General features: G+C 44.8%; 1 protein-coding gene across 3 annotated transcripts in view; it reads right to left on the bottom strand.

The window, feature by feature from the left end:
* The window catches only part of Rnf150 (ring finger protein 150), a 237,412-nt gene that overhangs the window by 96,007 nt on the left and 125,576 nt on the right, over window positions 1-15,829 (bottom strand). For all 3 annotated transcript variants that reach the window (XR_005975539.1, XM_041663362.1, XM_041663363.1), the window contains exons 3-4: window positions 7,596-7,667; window positions 5,173-5,255 (exon numbers count right to left, since the gene is read on the bottom strand). Coding sequence is in view for 2 of the 3 variants with exons in the window: in XM_041663362.1 (XP_041519296.1) it covers window positions 5,173-5,255; window positions 7,596-7,667 (155 nt within the window). In the remaining variant the exon portion in view is untranslated. The remainder of the gene's footprint in view (window positions 1-5,172; window positions 5,256-7,595; window positions 7,668-15,829) is intronic.

The raw sequence follows: 15,829 nt of genomic DNA, 5'->3' as shown, positions 1-15,829 counted from the left end.
AAATTTAGCAAAAATTTTTTTTTTTAAGTATGAAGAGATATTGGGGCTGGAGAAATGGATCAGTGTAACAGCACTAGCTGCTCTTGTAGAGGGCCCAGGTTTGGTTCCCAGCACCAAATGGGAGCTAACAAATGTCCATAACTCCAATTCCAGGTGTCTGACACCCTCTTCTGCCTCCTGTGGGCACATCATGAATGTGATATACAGACACATGCAGGCAAGACACTCATATACATAAAATATAGCAAAATAAATGCTTAAAAGGAAAAATAAACCTTTTTTCTTTTTCTCCTGTTTCTATTTATTGATTGATTGATTGAAAAGCCTTTCCCAATCATTGTTCCTGATGTTAGCTCCATTGTATCTGCAGACAGTTGTCATTGTGAGTGCCCATGTCATGCTGTATCCTGGTTATCCACTGAAACTCCTGTTTCCCACGAGGTCACACCATTCACCCTTCCATGTGTGGTCCCTCCTACTGTCCTTACTCTAAGATATTTGTGCACAGCGAAGCTCGTCACAAGACCTGCTTATTACCAGGGTACTCTTGAAGTTGTCCCCAGCTATGGAGGAGCCTGCTGGACTAAAGGAAAACACAACAATCCCCTCACCAAATGGCGATAAACTATAGATAGGAAAGGATTTTATAGGGACACAGGCAATAAAAACATATTGTTTTGCACTTTACATGTGGTAGATGTGGGCTTCTGACTCACATAAGGAATCCACATTCTTCTTGAGATTTTTGTGTCTTTGAACTTGAACAGTTAGGTCGGATGAAAGGAACAACCATTGATAAACAAGTCAGGAAGCTCTAGGTTAAAAGAAGCAGAGAGCGTTACCCATTGTTTGAATAGGAGAAGACAGTAAAGGTCAATATGCTGCTTCAGGAAGATAGGTTCTGTGGCAAGGAATCATAACCACAAGCTCTAGGCCAAGTTACAAGCCTGCACCAAGACACAGCAACAGGCACGTCTTGATGTGTAGCACAGAGCAAACCCGTGTTTCCTGGAAAATGCCAGAGTGGTACATTAGAATCAAATCCAAGTCTCAAGAGTTAGAACATCCTGTCACCAAATGGCTGTACATGCCACTGCCTGTCTGTCCCTCACACTGTGGGCACAGGTCCAGGCTCACATCAATGAAGCCTGTGTTCATGTGTTAGGGAAGAAGAGGATGAAGAAAGAGAGAGGAGAAAGGAAGGGCTGGAGTACATGTACATAACTTCACTGTAATAATTACCATGATGACAGATGAGAAGGGAAGGCTTTACTCATTCATTGCAATTCACGCAGAGTTCTCAGAGAGAGAAAACAATAGAACAATTTTAAAACCATCATGGTCTAAGTGCATACGTGGATGATGGAAAAGTACCCAAACAGTGGAGATGTACATGTTATTCAGGGATTATGAGGCCACAGAATATATTAAAGAAGATACATATACTATTCATGGAGATAATTTCTGAAGTAGCTTTTACCCCAAGGAGATACAATCAATTCCAAGAACGAATCAGTCTGGAAATACTAAGAAATAGAGTCTACAGCACTCTCAGAAGTGAAGGTTTCGTAACACCTTGGAATGACCGAGCAAAGAAGCAGATGCTATCATGTCTGTTTGATAGCATCCATTAGTGCACACTGCCTGCAAGAAGCCAGCAACGGCCATAAATGTACCTTGATCTTGAAACCACCATGGAAAAGATATATGAGCTAGTCAGAGAGTGCATATGTGCGATTAGTGTAAGATCAAACAGTAATTAGCTCATGGTGGGAAATGCTTGGTGTACCCTATCATTTAAAGCAGGATCTACAATAAGAAAATAGCGATAGAGAGTAAGGATCTTAAAGAGTAAAGGACTAGAGTGTGACCCCTCCTCCCAAGGCTCAGGGACTATCATGGAAGGCGAGGGGGAAAGGCTGTAAGAGGCAGTGGTCAGAGAAGAATGGAGTGGATATGACTGGTGGGCGTGTCAGGTCTACTGTACTCATGAATTCCAGCTGTCATTGTCTGTACAAGACCGCACAAGAGCAAGCCAGTCAACAGGCCACATGGATGGGAGGGGCTCAGGAGCACCCCCTCTAAAAGAGGAGCTGTGGAAAGCTGGTGACTTCTGGAGAAAGGAGAGTCTGCTTTCTTCAAGGGTTTGGTCCTTAGTAGGTCAACAGTGTTCCAGTGGATGGCTCCACACTCATGAATATATGGACAGTATAAGCTGGACTTGGTGAGTTATGAGGAAAAAGAAAAAGAGGACATGAAGTTGGGAAGGAGGGAGACATCTGGAGGAGTCGGTGAGCGATGGAAGGTGACTACGATCAAAGCACATTGCATGCATATATATGAAATTTTCAAAGAATTAACACATATATTGGGAAAAATCAATGCATGTGCTATAGAAAAAGATGAACCTGAAGCCAAACTGAGAAGCCTAGGGTGAGGTCAATAACAATAAAACTGAGCTTCTAAAAGTGTTTTTTTTATGTTATGAAATAAAATACTAATTTTCTTGATTACTATTTCAAAATAACCATGTTATAAAGGAGATCTGCATTAACAGGACAAAATTGAATATTGTTAAAGAAATGTGACTTGTCATAAGCAGACACTAAAACAGCCTATGGGAAATCACACCTTGATTATGCAATTTCAAGTCTCCAGCAATTACAGATAGATCCACAATTAGTTATGATAAAGTTTCAGATGAGTAAACTGTCTTATACAGTACGAGCTGAGGAGCTAACGAGGTGGTATGTACAACTTTTGAAAACAGATCTTGGTCATTACAACGGAGTGTCAGAAAAAAGCAGATGTTTAATTGGCCATGTTGTATGCATTAGTAGGAACTGTGAGAAGAGGAGAAAGTGAGGACTCTCCGGAGCGATGGCTCAGCTGTTATAGAGCACTGGCTATTCTTCTAGAGTTCCTGAGTTCAATTCCCAGCATCCACATGGTGGCTCACAACCATCTGTAATAGGATCTGACGCCCTCTTCTGGCCTGCATGTGTACCTGCATAGCATTCATACATAACATATAAATAGATAAAATTTTTAAAAAAGAAGAAAAAGCGAAACACCTGGCTGCTTCTAAAGCTGAAGGTTTAAACCCTTTAGAGAAGATGCAGGCAGAGGGCATCCCTGTCCCTGTCGTCCGCACACTCCTGTTTCCAGAAAGGCTTCTGGAAGTCACTGCGTGCACACTGTATGATGTCTAGAAAGAGTGTAATTACAGGTCAGGGAGACAGCTCAGTGGGAAAGGTGCTTGCCTTCCAGCCTGATGACTGGAATTCCATTCCCAGGACCCACATGATAGAAAGAGAGAGCTGACTCCCGTAAACTAGCCTCTCGTTCCCATACTCAAGTTGTGACTTGTGTGCCATCCCCAAATAAGTAAATATGTAGGACTTTAAGACAATCCTGAAGCCATTTTTGACAATTCTGAATCCTCTCAGCCTCTGTGCCATAGTGCTTCCCCTCCTTCTCTGGGAACCAAGGACCTAACAGCTACACTCGCATGTACTCAGTTCCTGAACAATTACCCATATACGTATGCTTTGGTTTGGTCCCCTGGGAAACGGGGTCAAAATGACCTCTTACCTCATCTGATCTGGCAACAGCTCTCCAGTCAATTATTGGTAATAGTCCTTTCAAATAAGCCAATCAGAATAGTCAAAGAACAACCCCCCTTGCTTCTGTGGCCCCTCTAAAAGTAGACTGTACCCGCTATTCGAGGTCCCTCGGCTTCCCGAATGCTGGGGGAGCCTGTCATGACAGAATTAATAAAATCCTCATGCTTTTGCATTGGCTGTGGTGTGTGAGATGGTCTCTGGGGGCAACTCCTCCTCGGTGTTTGGACGCTAGAGTCCAACAATAAATGCATTAAAAACGTATTCGGAGTGAGTGTGCTCACACACAGCAAACTGCTGCGTGTTGGCGTGCCCCCATCTGTGGATCCACTTTAGGGCCAGTCGGACAAGTATGGAGTGAGACAACTGAACCACACCTCCTCCCAGACTGCTAACGGCCAACTGTGAGCGTCTCAAGGAAGACCCTAGAGCTGCTGAGTTCTAGCTAGCAGTCAGACTTTTTATTTGTTTTCCCATCACTTCCTTGTCATCTTGAGATTATTACACCATTCCCCCGAATACTATCTTCTTCCATTTCTATTTCTTTCTTTTCTTTTCTTTTTTTTTTTTTTTTTTTTTTTTTTTGGATTTTTGAGACAGGGTTTCTCTGTAGCTTTTTTTGGTTCCTGTCCTGGAACTAGCTCTTGTAGACCAGGCTGGCCTCAAACTCACAGAGATCCGCCTGCCTCTGCCTCCCGAATGCTGGGATTAAAGGCGTGTGCCACCACTGCCCGGCCTCCATTTCTATTTCTAAGAAATAGTTTTAAATCCGTAGTGTCTGGGGAAAGCAATAGATCGTGGGCTGTCTTTGAGTTATACCCTTTTCTGCTTAATATGCTTTTAAACTCAAGAATATTTCAAGCCAGGTTCCCTACATGAAGCACCTTTCATCGAGGCAACTGCAATTTATTTTTAGGACCCTTGCATAGATGCAACTAAAAAGGGATTCTCTATGAAGGCTAAGGCTCTTATGCAACCCTGGCTTACTTGATTTAATCAGGCTGTTCAAAGAAAATGTCAGATACGTAACAGTGACTTATACTTAGGGAGAAAAATTAAAGCGATTACAGCATCCTTTGAGGCAGTTTCCCCAAGTCTGCATGGTAGAATGTTCCTTAAGATTCTAGAATTCTGTGGGAATTTGACCCATTCCCTTCCCATTGGTAAAGGGCAAGGGGAATGGAACCGCCCCTGGCTCCCTGCTCCCCGTTGGCCATGTTCAGATTGCTCAATGTGTTCTGATCGTCCACAGAATCGTTTTTTAGAGTTTGTTATTTTGGTTAAAGTAGCGCTGGTAAAAGCCAGAAGCGATGCTGAGCATCACCGAGCTATCCGTGGCGCCGCCTCACTCACACACACAGCCCGCATTCATTCTGTCTCGTCAGGCCTGCCTTTCATGCAGTGAGGGGGTGGTAAGAAAGACTCCCTCTTTCATGTGGGGGCGTGTTTTCCAGGACCAATACTGCCAACGTAGGATTGTTTGCTTGTTTGCTATGCCGGCCCAGAGGTTCTGCCCCTCTGCGCCATAGCAGGCAGCCACACCACTCACCGGCAGGGCAGGATCCTGACCACATCGTTGGGCTTGTACCCTTCGATGCACACTGCGCAGTTATCAAAATCAGACTCTGTTTCCTGCAACAGAAGAAACAGAAAGGCCGACTTTAGCTTCCATCCTGAGCAAACACTGCCATAAACCAAAGGCGAGCTCGCTCATAGCCAGCCTCTCAGCAACATTACCGGGCTTCTTAATCAATAATTCACCAGCCGGCTCAGTTTCCACCCCTCCCAGCCTTCACGGGCTGTTTCCATTCGGAGAGCTTTGGTGAGGGAAGCGCCGGTCCCACATGCTGTTCCTAAAATTCTGCAAATGACAGTTATAGGTGACACCGAAGCCCCAAGGGTGAGGAATGGTGTTCATCCGAAAGATGTATAACGCACTCAGCCCCCTGGAATCTAAAGTGTGGAATAAGTGTAAACACAAATGGAGTTTCTTTCTTTTTCTGCATACAAACCTAAAAGAGGCACCTCATGGTCTACTTACAGCATCATACTCGCACGTTTTACTCTCTAGTTGAGTGGGGGAAGATACCGATGAAAATAAATGCCACCTCTAAATCTGGTTTGTGTGTGTGCTCATGTGAGGGCACACGCGTGTGCATCAGCGCTGCTCTCATCACCATCATTATCATTATTATTATTATGATGATGATGATGACGATGATGATGACGATGACGACTATTGAGACAGACTCTCTCACTACTCCTGGAGCTCCCCTGCTTGGCTAGGCTTGACTAGGTCGGCGAGCCCCAGGAATCCTCCAGCCTCTATCTCCGCAAGGAAGCGTCACCACATTTGACTCTTCTGTGAGTATTGGGGACCAAACTTAGCATACACATTTTACCAACTCAGCCATCTTCCCAATGCCCCGGTTATCCTTCTAAATGAATTTTCAAAAGCATTCTCGTATTGTTTAAACTGATAGCAAAGAAGTAGTGAAAAAATCAGTTATTCAGAGCAGAGACAGCCCCTGCTGCGCTTGTGAATGCGAGGCCATTACTAAGTTTCCAGGGGATGCTCACCGCATGCTGGCTTGCAACCCACTGTTCTAAACAGCAGGCTGTCGGGTGCCCTTAGAGTCTGTGCGCTTGGGAGGTGCTGCCTTTTCCTATTTCCTGGAGGTGTATCAGGGCCTTGGGAGTCTGGCCACCCTTCTGCAGTGAGGGAGGCTGGTGAGTTCTGAGCCCTAGAGTTCAGAAGAGCTAAGTATCATTTGCACATTCATACTCTAAGCTTACATGAACAGCACACTGAGTATAAACTCAGCCTCTTTCCAAGGACTTTTGGGAAAACTTCCCTGGGGTCATACAAGAGCAACTATCAGCTTTTATTGTGTACATCACTGGGATTAAGGTAAGCGGACACTGATGGAAATAATGGCCTTTGGTTTGCTGCTTTTCTTCTTCTATTGGCTGCTAGACCTAAATTTAAGACCAGTTTTTGTCACATGCTTCAAGGAACACTGTTGTGGACTGTCTCCCCCAGACGTGGAATGTTTTCCTGTGGTTTATGGTTTTCTGAGACAGGGTCTATGTAGCCCTGCTAGTCTGGAGCTCACTATGAACAGAAGCCCATAGCACCGGCCTCTGCTTCCTGACTGCTGGGATTAAAGGTGTGAGCTTCTTGCACACCTTTTAAAGCACATATTTCGTGTATGCAATGCTGGTTTCACTGTGACACTTCCACACGTGTGTGTCATCCTCCTCCACTCTCACTGTGACACTTCCACATGTGTGTGTCACCCTCCTCCACCTCCCACTAACCTCTCCTATCCTCCCTCTCTTTCCACCTCTCTTCTTCTTTCTCTAAAGTAGGGAAGCCTTCTGCTTCCTAAGTCCTGCTGTGAATGCTAGACTCTGTATATGAGAGAAAATGTGGTCTATCATCTTTCTGCACCTGGCTTATTTTGTTTAACATGATAATATCTAGTTCCATTTATTATCCTTCAGATGACATAATTTCATTCTTCTTAATGCCTCAATAATTCTGCACTGTGAGCACACATCACGTTTACTGTATGAATGTATCCACTGATGCTGACTGAACAGCTTGGCTATTGTTGCTTGCTGAACTTCAAATTTTCTCATGCTTGGTTGCTAATAAATTGCATGTATTTTACAAACACTTAATTCTTAAACACTTAATTATTAAAAACACTTAATTATTAAAACATTTAATTATTAAAACACTTAATTATTAAAAAATAAATTACTTAAAAACACTTAATTATTGAAAATAAATTGCGCATGTTTTACAAACAATATGTTTAATAAAAGCATTCTAAGTTCAAGAAATGTATAGACACACGGATTTACATCTTTCTCCTTTTTTATTTCCTCTCTTCTACTTGGACTGTCAGAAAAGACAAGAGTTTCATTGACTAGGTCCTCACCCAAAGGAAAAGAGGTTCTCACCTTGTCGCCCTTCCTGATGGTCCTGACCTGGAGCTTGCTGATGGCTTTCTTTGCTGCATCTCCCAGTCGGCGCTGAAAAAATAAAAGCTGTTGGTTAATAATAAAGATGTGTGATTCCCTCATACTTTCTTATGGCATTTCATAAACCAGAGCGCTCTCTCTGAAATCATACACATGTCATGAATGTTAAGGATGATGGGGGGGAAGACATAGGCCTGGGCATTTGCAGAGAGTGGATGTAGGACTCAATGTCCATGAAAACAACCGTGTTGGAGAGAATCCCTTTTTTCCTAGTTTGGGCTCACACTCACATGACACAGAGTTAGCACATGAAATAGAAACTTCCTAGTTTCTGTGTATATCTGCACAGACTGGCAGCTAGCAAACCTGAAGTCTTTCCTAACTTGTTGGAGTAGCTGGCCAGTGTGTAATCTCTTTTCCACCACCGACACCTTTATTTGCTGTGTCTTTCAATTTGCTCATATCGACACTCGGTCTGCAGTGACTACCCTGTCACCTTCTCCCTTACGTGTGCATCTGAGTGTGCTATGCAGAGAGCAAGGAGCTGGCTCAGTAGGTAACGATCTTGTCACGTAAGCACGAGGTTCTGAGTTCAGAGTCCCAGGACCCCAGGAAGAGCTGCTGTGGCACCCCAAGTGTGTAACCCCAGAGCTGGAGAGTGGAGACAGGTACATCCCTGGAGTGCTCTGGACAGCCTAGCCAAATCAGTAAGCATCGGGTCCAGTGAAGGGTCTTTGTCTCAAAAGACAGAGATTGACAGAGATTGTACATCTGCCACTGGCCTCAACATGCATTCGAGCGTTATATGAGTGTTTACACACAAACACAAATGTGCATACACCCATATGGACACATTTAATACACACACACACACACACACACACACACGCACGCACACACGCATACATACACACCACAGAATTTTGTCTTTAGGTTAGCAGGAGATTACAAATCACATAACTGGGGAACGGCTATCAACCGTGTTGAGAAAGAATACATCATGCCCCAATTTTGCATAGGGAAAATTGCCACCCTAATGAGTCCCGCAATGAGGAGACGGGCACGGGAATGAAATCTTCATCTGTTGAGGGACAATGGGATTTCTGTGTGTGCTTGCAAGCTTCCCACGTGTTTTCGCCTCATGCTTAGCATGCGTGCTTCTGGCCTTCAACAGATGCACCTGTAGCAGTAGAAAGTATTTGAAGGGTTCAAAGCAGTAGGGGGTTGGTTTTTGTTCAGACTACAGTGATAACAAGAGTACCAACAATAACAATGTTCACTTTTCTTTTATCTGTCATAACTCCTTAAAATTCAAATTGGCTTTATCTTTCTTGTGCTAGGTTTGATCCTAGGGCCTCGGGCATGCTAAGCGAGCTCTCTTCACTTGGGCTATATTGCCCATACTTTTCTCCTAAGAATGAATACTGGACAGACCGACTGTCTTAGTCACTTCTCTATTGCTGTGATGGAACACCATGACCAAGGCAACTTATAGAAGGAAATGTTTATTTGGACTTGTGGTTCCAGAGGGACAAGAGACGGTCGCCATCATGGAGAGCATCCCTGGCAGCTGGCAGGCATGGCGGCTGCACGGGAAGCAGAGAGGTCACACAAGGAATGGTGTAAGGCTCTCACCTCCCAAAGTCTGCGTTCACTGACATGTTTCTTCCAATGAGGCCACATCCCCTAAGCCTCTCCTAACGACACATCTAATTCAAACCGCCGCATCACTGAAACCTACAATGTTCCAGGCACCCGCTGAAGTCTTCTTTCCTTTACCGTCCTACAGCCCCATGAGAAAGGTAGACCCTCTGAAAGTCCTGCAGTTTCAGAGCTGGGAAAAATACACCACAACACAGCTAGGCAGCCCTCCAGTCCCCCAGCCAGTCATCAAGACACTAGCCAACCGACCTGTTGGCTAGAAACCGGAGCCTATTAGGTCGGTATAAATCACTTCTATAGTGTTTAAATAAGCAGAAAGTAAGCATTTCTTCAAGTTATTTAATTCTCCTCAAGGATATTTTGTCTATTCCTAAAGATATTAATTAGCATCCAATACCTTAACACACACACACACACACACACACACACACACACACACACAAATTTTTATTTCGTTCTCTTGCTTTTGGAGACAAGGTCTTCCTATGTAGCCTTGGTTGATATTGAACTAAAAACTCCACCCAGTTTCCTGAGGGCCAGGACTGGAGTCATGTACCAGCCTGCCTAGCGCATATTTTTAATTATATTTCCTGTTAAATACAGATCTGGGTTTTGAAAAAATGGTACTGAACTATAATTTTCCAAATCCCTAATCTCTGTAGCTTATCACATAGAAGAATTTCCATTAAAATGAATAAATAAAACATTCAAACAATAGATGTTTTTAAAGCATGGAAATAACCTGAGAAATTTAACCTGGAAATTGGGACATACAAAGGAACCGCATGGGTGGATCTCAGCTTCACAGAGGAGCCCCGTGGGTAGGTCTCAGCCTCACAGAGGAGCCGCGTGGGTGGGTCTCAGCCTCACAGAGGAGCCGCGTGGGTGGGTCTCAGCCTCACAGAGGAGCCGCGTGGGTGGGTCAGCCTCACAGAGGAACCGCGTGGGTGGGTCTCAGCCTCACAGAGGAACAGCGTGGGTGGGTCTCAGCCTCACAGAGGAACAGCGTGGGTGGGTCTCAGCCTCACAGAGGAGCCGCGTGGGTGGGTCTCAGCCTCACAGAGGAGCCGCGTGGGTGGGTCTCAGCCTCACAGAGGAGCCGCGTGGGTGGGTCTCAGCCTCACAGAGGAGCCGCGTGGGTGGATCTCAGCCTCACAGAGGTGCCGCGTGGGTGGATCTCAGCCTCACAGAGGTACCGCGTGGGTGGATCTCATCCTCACAGAGGAGCCGCGTGAGTGGATCTCAGCCTCACAGAGGAGCCCCGTGGGTGGATCTCAGCCTCACAGAGGAACGGCGTGGGTGGATCTTAGCCTCACAGAGGAGCCCCGTGGGTGGATCTTAGCCTCACAAAAAAAACCCCAGCAGTGTATCTTCCGAACGCCGAAATCCTTTAATACATCTCCTCATGTGCTGACCCCAAACCATAACATTCTTTTCATTGCTACTTCATAACTGTAATTTTGCGGCCTTTATGAATTGTAATGTATATATCTGTGATTTTTGATCGCCTTAGGAGACCCCAAAGGGGTCATAACCCGCAGGTTGAGATCCGCTGAACTGTACTGATACTTTTTGTAAGGTAGTAAAGTTGAGTAACCAGTCTGGTGAAGCCTTCAGTATTGATGAGTAACTACCACGTACTGGGGGAAAAGGTAGAGAACCGTCTTTCTTTTATTCTCAGGAGTAAATGCCACAGGTCTGCTTAAAAAAGACACTTGAACCCCAGATAAAGAGATGTTGGATGCCTTCATTTTTATTTTTAAACATTACTCAAATTATTCTCTATATATGAGTCTTTTGCTTGTAAACATGCCTGTACATGTGTCAAGCGTGTCCCTGGTGCTCATAGAGGCCAGAAAGAGGCCATTGGATCCCCTGGAACTAAGGTTGAAGATGGTTGTGAGCTGCCATGGGGATGCTAGGAATTTACCTTGGGTCCTCTGAAAGAGCAGCCAGTGCTCTTAACCATTGAACTATCTCTTCAGTACCATGAAGTGTTGGCTATTTTTCTTTTTTAAAGTTTAGAAAAATTTTCAATTATGTGTAGATGGTATTTTAAGAATAGTGTGTTCAAGTCAATCACTTATTTTTTTTTTTCAAGAAAGGGTTTCTCTGTGTAGACCTGGCTGTCTTGGAACTTGCTCAGTAGACCAGGGTGGCTTCAAACTCACAGAGATCCGCCTGCCCCTGACCGCCAAGTGCTAGGACTAAAGGTGTGTGCCACCACCACCCAGTTTAAATTTTTTATTTCCCATGAGTAAGGGAGAAATTAGGTTAAAAATAGTGTTTTCAAACAGTGGCCAGAGATTACACCAAAATGCAGCTAAACTAGAAGCTGTCTACTTTTCTTCCTCTTCCCTCCCTCCTGTATTGCTTTGCTGTGCCAGGCTCTCCCTAGGGAACCAGGGTGGTCAGCTATTGTCCATCACCCTGTGTCCACCTCCAGAGTGCTGAAGTTAGAGGCATGTATGTGTCCATGTACTGCCACATCTGGGTGAAAAGAATGCTTTCAAAAGTGTATTTCACTTGATCAATTTTTTTTTTAGCAAATGACATATGCCCATAAACATGGGTGTGTAAGAAAAGTTAGAAAAGCATGCCTTTAAATTTTGGCCATGTATTTATCTTTACTTTTGTCTGCATCTACATGAAAATTGTATAGACTTTGTGTGTGTGTGGTTTTGTGTGTGTGTGGTTTTGGAGTTTGAATCCAGAGTCTTATGCATATTAAGCATACTGCTAAGGAACTATACCTACCGATGCTTGAAGACATTCCCAGTCTCTCTTCCCGAGAAAAGCCTCTTCCTATGCTCTTTAAAGAGACAGTGAAAGCTGCCTTTCTTAAGAAAAAAAATAGTGAAGTCTATTCAGGAAATGACAAGCAAGCTGGTATTAAGGTACCCGTGATCATGACTAACAAGACAGCTGGTGGACAGAGGATTAGAAAGACAGACTCTGCTCCTACCATTTGTAGGGCCTCAGCCCAGAGGGTACAAGTGGTTTCCTGAAGGGTCACTTAGGAGGAGGGCTTCCTAAGTTCCCAGGACTAACATCCTGGAGACAGTGAGCTAGAAAACGGGGAAGTCATAGGCATGAGGCCTTAGAGGCTCCCTTCCGGAAGTCCCCAGAAATCAAATGGTTCTCAAAGCCCTGACAGGAACTCAGCAACGCCGTGGCAGACACTCAGGGCTTGACTGAGAGTGACGTAGAGCAACACACATCTGCCTTCATTTTATTTCTGGCGCCATTGCTACCTTCAACTTTTGGGCCATTTCCTGATTGGTGTGCACATAGGTACGTCAATTTTTTAAGAAGTGTTCATCTGAAGCTGGTAGCCCTTCCCCTTTCAGGACAAAGACACCAAGATAAGAGCCATTAGGATCTGGAGCTGGAAAGATGGCTCAGTGATTAAGGTGCTTGCTGAGCAAGCATGAAGCCCTATATGTGGGTCCTCAGCACTGAGGCAAGAAGCTGTGTGGTGAGCACATCTCTCACTGGAGTGGAGTGGAGTGGGGCTTGGGAAGATCTTCTCAGGTATCCCTGACCAGGCAGCCTGTTTGAAACTCAAAATCCAGGCTCAGAGGGAAAACCTTCCTCAAAACCCAAGGTCAAGAGAAATAGAGATGGAAATGCCAACATCAGTCCCTGGCTTTTGTGTGTGTTCTTACAGGGAAATGCAAACAGATACTGCATACACGTCCCCTGCACCTCCACGAGCGACAGAGACATCATACATACTAGCTTGCGAGTCTTTCCAATCCTATCCTGGACTCTGGGATTGGAGCCTGCCTGTCTCTAGTCATTTACCTAAACTGGCTAAGAATGGTAAGTCTCAGATAGTCTCAGACTGGGAGCTTGCTTCTGTAAACAAAGAACTCCTCTCCAAATGGGAACTGATTGTCCCTTGAGTGATAAGGGCTTCAACTTCCGCAGAGAAACAGTTCTGAGATAATGATCAGTCAAACCCAATTTTGACCAAGATGATATAACTAGATATGCTTCTTGCCTCTTCTGTTATAATTTTGGAGTGTGTGTCAACACCCTTGCAGACAGGACAAAGAAGTTGGACTGCCCCTCCCAGCTTTGTGTGTGTGTGTGTGTGTGTTTTAATATATCTTTTGGAGTAGATTCCTTTCGTGGCCTTCCTGGTGACTTTCTGTTTGATTCTCAGGGTGGGTGACCGGATCTGCTATGCTGAATCTACCTAATGTCAGGTTCCCTACGGAACCTGGTTGCAAAGGTAGGAAGGACAAATTTCACCCAATCATTCTGAGAAATATGCTATTATAGATTCATTCTCTCTTTGCAGTTTTTAAAACCAAGCCTTATTCTGTACATTGTGATAGATATTATCTCTTTTGAGGAGAAAAAGAATACCATTTTAGTAGTGTTTAAGGACAGATATGGCAACCCAACCTGGACAGGGCAGGACAAATGACCCAACCTCCGGGGCACAGGAAACTCAACTTCTGAGACATAGATCCTGCATCACATGGTGTTTATGGAGCCAGGCAGTGTGAGGTATTTGTTGTTCTTTTTGTTTCGGAATAATAAATAAGGGGGAAAAGCACCACAAAAATTTAAAAATGCCCTGTGAACTGAGGGGCACCCGAGGGTCTCAGAAGCAGCTTCAGAAGCAAGGTTTCTCAGGGAACTTTTCTGGTGCCCTGAAATAAGTCACAGAAGGCCGAATTATTCTCTAAGATGAGTCATAGGAGCTACAGTCCCTCTCCCCACAAAAACCAAACAAACTTGAAACTGTAAAGGTCATGTTTGCTCCTCTTTCCTGAAAGCCTTCATTTCTGAGAAGTCTGACTGCTCAGGAGAAAGGAATGCAGCACAGATACTCCAGAAGAATCTTAGCAGCCTGGCATTGCCACCCTCACCCAGTCTATCACCAGAATGTTGGACTCTTTGCCCAGTCACACATTTAGGTGGCTTCTTCTTCTTCATTGACTCTAAGGATGATAGACATTTCCTCATAGGTTCTTCGATCTTTTTGGAAGAAGACCAGATACAAATTGATGAGTTCTAATTGCCATGTTGGTCTCTCCTTATCTTTTCCTGTGTTAGTGGTGTGCTAGCCATGAGCCCTATGATGAACAAGGAAACAGATCAATCTCCATAACTGTAACAGCATCAAAATGGAGAGACTAGGGAAGGTACTAAGTCATATTTGCATATCCCAAGTTCAAGGCTCAGACCTCTCTCTTCTCCAGAGTACCCATTGTCCAGGTGAGCTCGCTCTTCCTGATGATTTAGTGATAGCTTGAACTGATGCTTCCTGTATTCGCTTCTCCATCACTGACTTCTCTCCGAGGATCAACCCCATAGTGAGAAGCCTCCCAGGTGCTTCTGCTCCAATATCTAGTGAGCTTTAAATTTAACGTTGCCAAATGCAACGTTAAAACCAACCGCACTGGACCCCTTCTGCCTTCCCCACCAATGGTAGACGTTTGAACTCGAGCCAATCACACCCTCAATCGTCTGCTCCTCTCAGACATATTGCAACTGTATGACTTCTCAGCCGAAGTGGAACACTCTTGAGAGCAAACAGAGGAGTCAATAATTAGGCCATGTGATATTGTGGCACGAAATAGAAAATACACATTTTGTTCTTTATCTTAGCTCCTGGCTGAGCTCCCCAAATCCCTGCAATTTAAGGATGGGAGTGGCAATTGGGAACCGGGCTGGTTATTCAAAACAAGCCCTTTCAGTCACCCTTGGCTTTATATTAATACAGTGGCTTTTGGAAAGTCCCTAAGGATGGGGCTGGCTGCCTCAGGACTTTGTGGTTAGAGGTGCGGATTTTTAGACCTACCGCCGCTTGTGCCCTGAGCGCAGTGTTGTCTGCTGATGCTTTTACCCCAGAAGCCCTGCAGCGGCAGAGGCCTTGACTGTGTGGTAAGTGCTCAAAATAAGCTTGTTCTCGCTCTTCCTGGGAAAGAGAGAGACGGAAGGTTGCATTGATCACCAATGAATGATGATGATTTAATCCCTTCTTCATAGGTAATGAAGCTCCCACATAGCCCCAAACAGGGTTCAGAGAATTCCCGGGCTGCTGAGCATGGAGAGTTATCCCTTTTGGACAGGGTATAGACGTTCAATGGCCTGCCTTCCATACTGAGCATTCTGTCTCGTTGAAACTGGCTGTCCCCAAGACGTAACATTTTAGGATGAACAGGAAAACATAAGGCAAGAGCTTCCCTATGTACAACCTGTCTTCCAGATGCACAAGCATGTATCCTGGACTTGACACACATCTAGGATGTTCATCTTGTGGGACAGAGTCCTTCCTTCACCTTGGGGTCTAGCAGGATTTCCATGTGTCAGAACGGAGTTAGACTACTGGCTGGTGTTGGGAATCAGAGAAACCCTTATGTAGGAGGCGGGAGTGTCTGTGTTCTCATTTGAGTGGAAGGACAGAAGGGACACACAGGGTCTCTTTCCCACTTCCCCATGGGCTGGCACAGTAGGAGTAGATTAGGATGTATCTTGTGTTCTTTATTGGATCCACAAGAACTTGAAACAGCCCCTTATTTTGACACCTT

Source organism: Microtus oregoni, unplaced genomic scaffold (genome assembly GCF_018167655.1).
Source record: "Microtus oregoni isolate MIOR12 unplaced genomic scaffold, Mior012 000014F_ref0000157, whole genome shotgun sequence".
In the NCBI taxonomy this organism is placed as follows: Eukaryota; Metazoa; Chordata; class Mammalia; order Rodentia; family Cricetidae; genus Microtus; species Microtus oregoni.
Note: the sequence above shows the minus strand (reverse complement) of the source record. Positions and strands in the feature narration are given on the sequence as shown.